We start from the raw sequence: 2,759 nt of genomic DNA, 5'->3' as shown, positions 1-2,759 counted from the left end.
GCGGGTTCTAAAGGTGGTCAGGTCCTCAGACTCAGGGTCCATTCGGATGCGATGGAACCCCTGCCGAATGTCCAACTTTGTAAAGTATTTCGCCCCATTGAGTCGGTCCATCAGCTCATCTATCAGGGGCAAGGGATACTGATCTCGTTTGGTTATAGCATTCAGCTTGCGAAAGTCAACACAGAATCGTAGCTTCTTCCCACTACGGGCAATCAGGATTGGGGAGGCGTAGGGGGCTGAACTTGGGGTGACGAAACCCTTTGCTAGGTTGGCTTCAAGGTAGGTCTTCACTGCCTCTAGTTCCTCTAGATTCATCTTATATAGAGGCGCATGTCCAATGCCCTGGGTGAGGTCAACATCAGGCTGGAGCTCTATTTTAAAATCAACATTCTTCCGTAGGGGGGGCAGTTCATCTGATGCTTTCTTTGAGAAGCAGTCCTCCCGGCCTTTCAACCATTCTGGTAAGTTGCTGATCAGCTCCTCATCAGACTCATCCTCAGCTCCCACTAAACCCCGCTTCTCCTCAAGCTGTTTATCAATTTCATACAGACTGGTTATGAAGACTGTTGACTTCTTGTTCTTCATATAACCATGGAAGGAAGCAGCCCCAATGAAGTTCATATCCATCATCTGTGGTGCTGTCTCCTCCCAGGTCAGCCCCTGCCTCGTCTCAGGCATCACGACTGAGCTGGTCCCTTTCAATCTGCTGAGCCTGATGCTCCCTGTTTTCCTGATGCTCCTGTCTGATCTCCTCATCCAGCTTGATCTCTCTTCGTTCCACATCCGCCTGATGCTCAGGCTTGGGGTCTGGGCGCTTCAGTACTGACCAGGGTACTATCTTCAACATCGGCTCCGCCACCTGTTCAGGGATAGACCGTTCACTCGGCCAAACCAGGCGTTGGTTTTTAACATCAAGCCATATATCCTGTGCTGCCAACCACTTCCGTCCCAGGATGACAGGGTGCTGGCCTAGGTCTGTTACCAGCAGAGGGACATTCTGAAATCTCCGGCCATCCACCCAGAGGTTTAGGGTCAATGTGCGGTCTATCACCCCGCCGGGGGCGCCATTGTATCCCTTCATGCGGCATTTGAATGGGAGTTCTTGAAACTTCCTATCAAAGAATCTTGCCAATTCTATGGCATATCGGGTATCAATAAAATTCGCACCATTTGCTCCAGTATCAGCAAGAGAATTTGTAGAAGTAGCAATTCCATTGTAGGCTAATTTGATTGGTACATTAAAGCTTTTCCCCCCAATCAAGTCCTTCATCTCAAACCTCTCACAGACTGTTGAACTACCTGAGGTGGAGTCTTCTCTCAGGCTCACTCTTTTCCCGAATCTGCTGAAGGCTCAGGGGCATCATTCCCTGTGAGCTCAGCAATCACCTGCTGGGACTTCTGCTTTGCGGGGCAGTTCCTGGCAATGTGGCCTTTTTCCTTACAGTAGTAGCACTGAATATCCGGACGAGAGCTCAAGGCCTCCTTCACAGTAGGGGATTTTGTTGTAGAGATGCTGGGGGGTGTTTGACTGTTGGCGGTCTGCAGGGTGTTCTGTTTGAAGGTATTAGGCCCATTTCCCCGCGAGCTCTTTGATTTCTGGGTGGCATTGATTGTCTGGAGGGTGTGAGCTGCCTGCGCACAGATTTTCTGAAACTCAGCATATGTATCAGTGGTCGCATTGGCTACTGCTACCATCTTCTGGAGGTCAAAGGACAGCTTGTCATTGAAGTCTGTCTTGTAGTCCCCCCTGGCAATCTTGGCCTCCCCTGCCAGGTGTAAAAATTTTGTGACAAATTCATGATAATTATCCCCATTGCGCATAATCAGCTTGCGATAATCACCCTTGGCATTTTGCAGCTTGTTAGCATCCTCATATATTGACTTGAGGTGCTCAAACATCTCTTCTGCGGTTTGATATTGCTCGGGGTGGTCCTCTTCCATACGGGGTGCAATGTGACGTGCTGCGTCCCCATCAGTCCGGTTTTCAATGTACGCTATTCTCATGCGTTCAGTAGGGTAGTGGTCAGCATTCTCCCGGAGCTTGTTCTTCATCCGGGAGAGCCAGTGTTCAAATTTCGGCTCCTTGCCGTCAGTGAGGTGTTTCGGGTCATCAATCTTGACAGACCTCCTGGCAGTCTCAGAGGGGGTGACGCCTCGACTTGCTGCTTGGTTGCTGACTGTCATGCGGACCAGGGTGTGGCTAAGTTCATCACGTTCAGCAATTAGCTCATCAATCTGGCTTTGCTTGACAGCGGCCTGATTAGTAACGTTGTCCCATTCCATTCTCAGACGTGTGATCGTATCCCTTAATGTTTTTTCATCGTCAAAGATGCCATCAAAGATCGCCGCCAACTCATTATAAACACGGTCGCTGTCTGAGTGGATTGCCTCTCTGAATTCCTCAATTGAGACGCGTGGTTGGTCAGTTGGTCTTGTTAGGAGGTATCGCCAGTCCTTTCGGCCCCTTCCAGGGGGTTGGGAGCCTGTGGTGGCCATCTGATGTTGGATTGAGCTGTTGTCTTCAACAGTGCTGTTGTCTTAGCAGTTGATCTGACGCGTTGTCAGGCTCTGAACTAGCAGGTTCTAATTCAACTGAGGCACTCAAGTTTTCTGCTGAAACCTGAGTGAGAAGGTAGAAGGGAAGCTTAGTATTATGTTAGGGAGCGAATGCGAGCTGCATAAGAAGGAAACTCTCGGGTTGCTAACTGCTATATAACGAAATACTAAGCTTGATGGGATGAAAGGGGGTGCTGGGGCCT

At 49.7% G+C, this 2,759-nt stretch overlaps 2 protein-coding genes across 2 annotated transcripts; both read right to left on the bottom strand.

Annotated features, from left to right (window-relative positions):
• Positions 1-670: 670 nt before the first annotated feature.
• PADG_05738 (uncharacterized protein) lies at positions 671-1,270 on the bottom strand (the record flags this gene model as incomplete). Its single annotated transcript, XM_010763091.1, has 1 exon — positions 671-1,270. One exon carries the CDS (start codon positions 1,268-1,270, stop codon positions 671-673), a length of 600 nt encoding a protein of 199 aa, XP_010761393.1.
• Positions 1,271-1,323: 53 nt separating this feature from the next.
• On the bottom strand, positions 1,324-2,496 carry PADG_05737 (uncharacterized protein; the record flags this gene model as incomplete). The annotated part of the gene is made up of 1 exon (XM_010763090.1): positions 1,324-2,496. The coding sequence occupies one exon, from the start codon at positions 2,494-2,496 to the stop codon at positions 1,324-1,326; it is 1,173 nt and encodes a 390-aa protein (XP_010761392.1).
• Between the last annotated feature and the right edge of the window lie 263 nt (positions 2,497-2,759).

The sequence above is a fragment of the Paracoccidioides brasiliensis genome (genome assembly GCF_000150735.1).
Source record: "Paracoccidioides brasiliensis Pb18 unplaced genomic scaffold supercont2.7, whole genome shotgun sequence".
NCBI lineage: Eukaryota > Fungi > Ascomycota > Eurotiomycetes > Onygenales > Ajellomycetaceae > Paracoccidioides > Paracoccidioides brasiliensis.
This window is presented reverse-complemented; position numbering and strand designations above follow the sequence as displayed.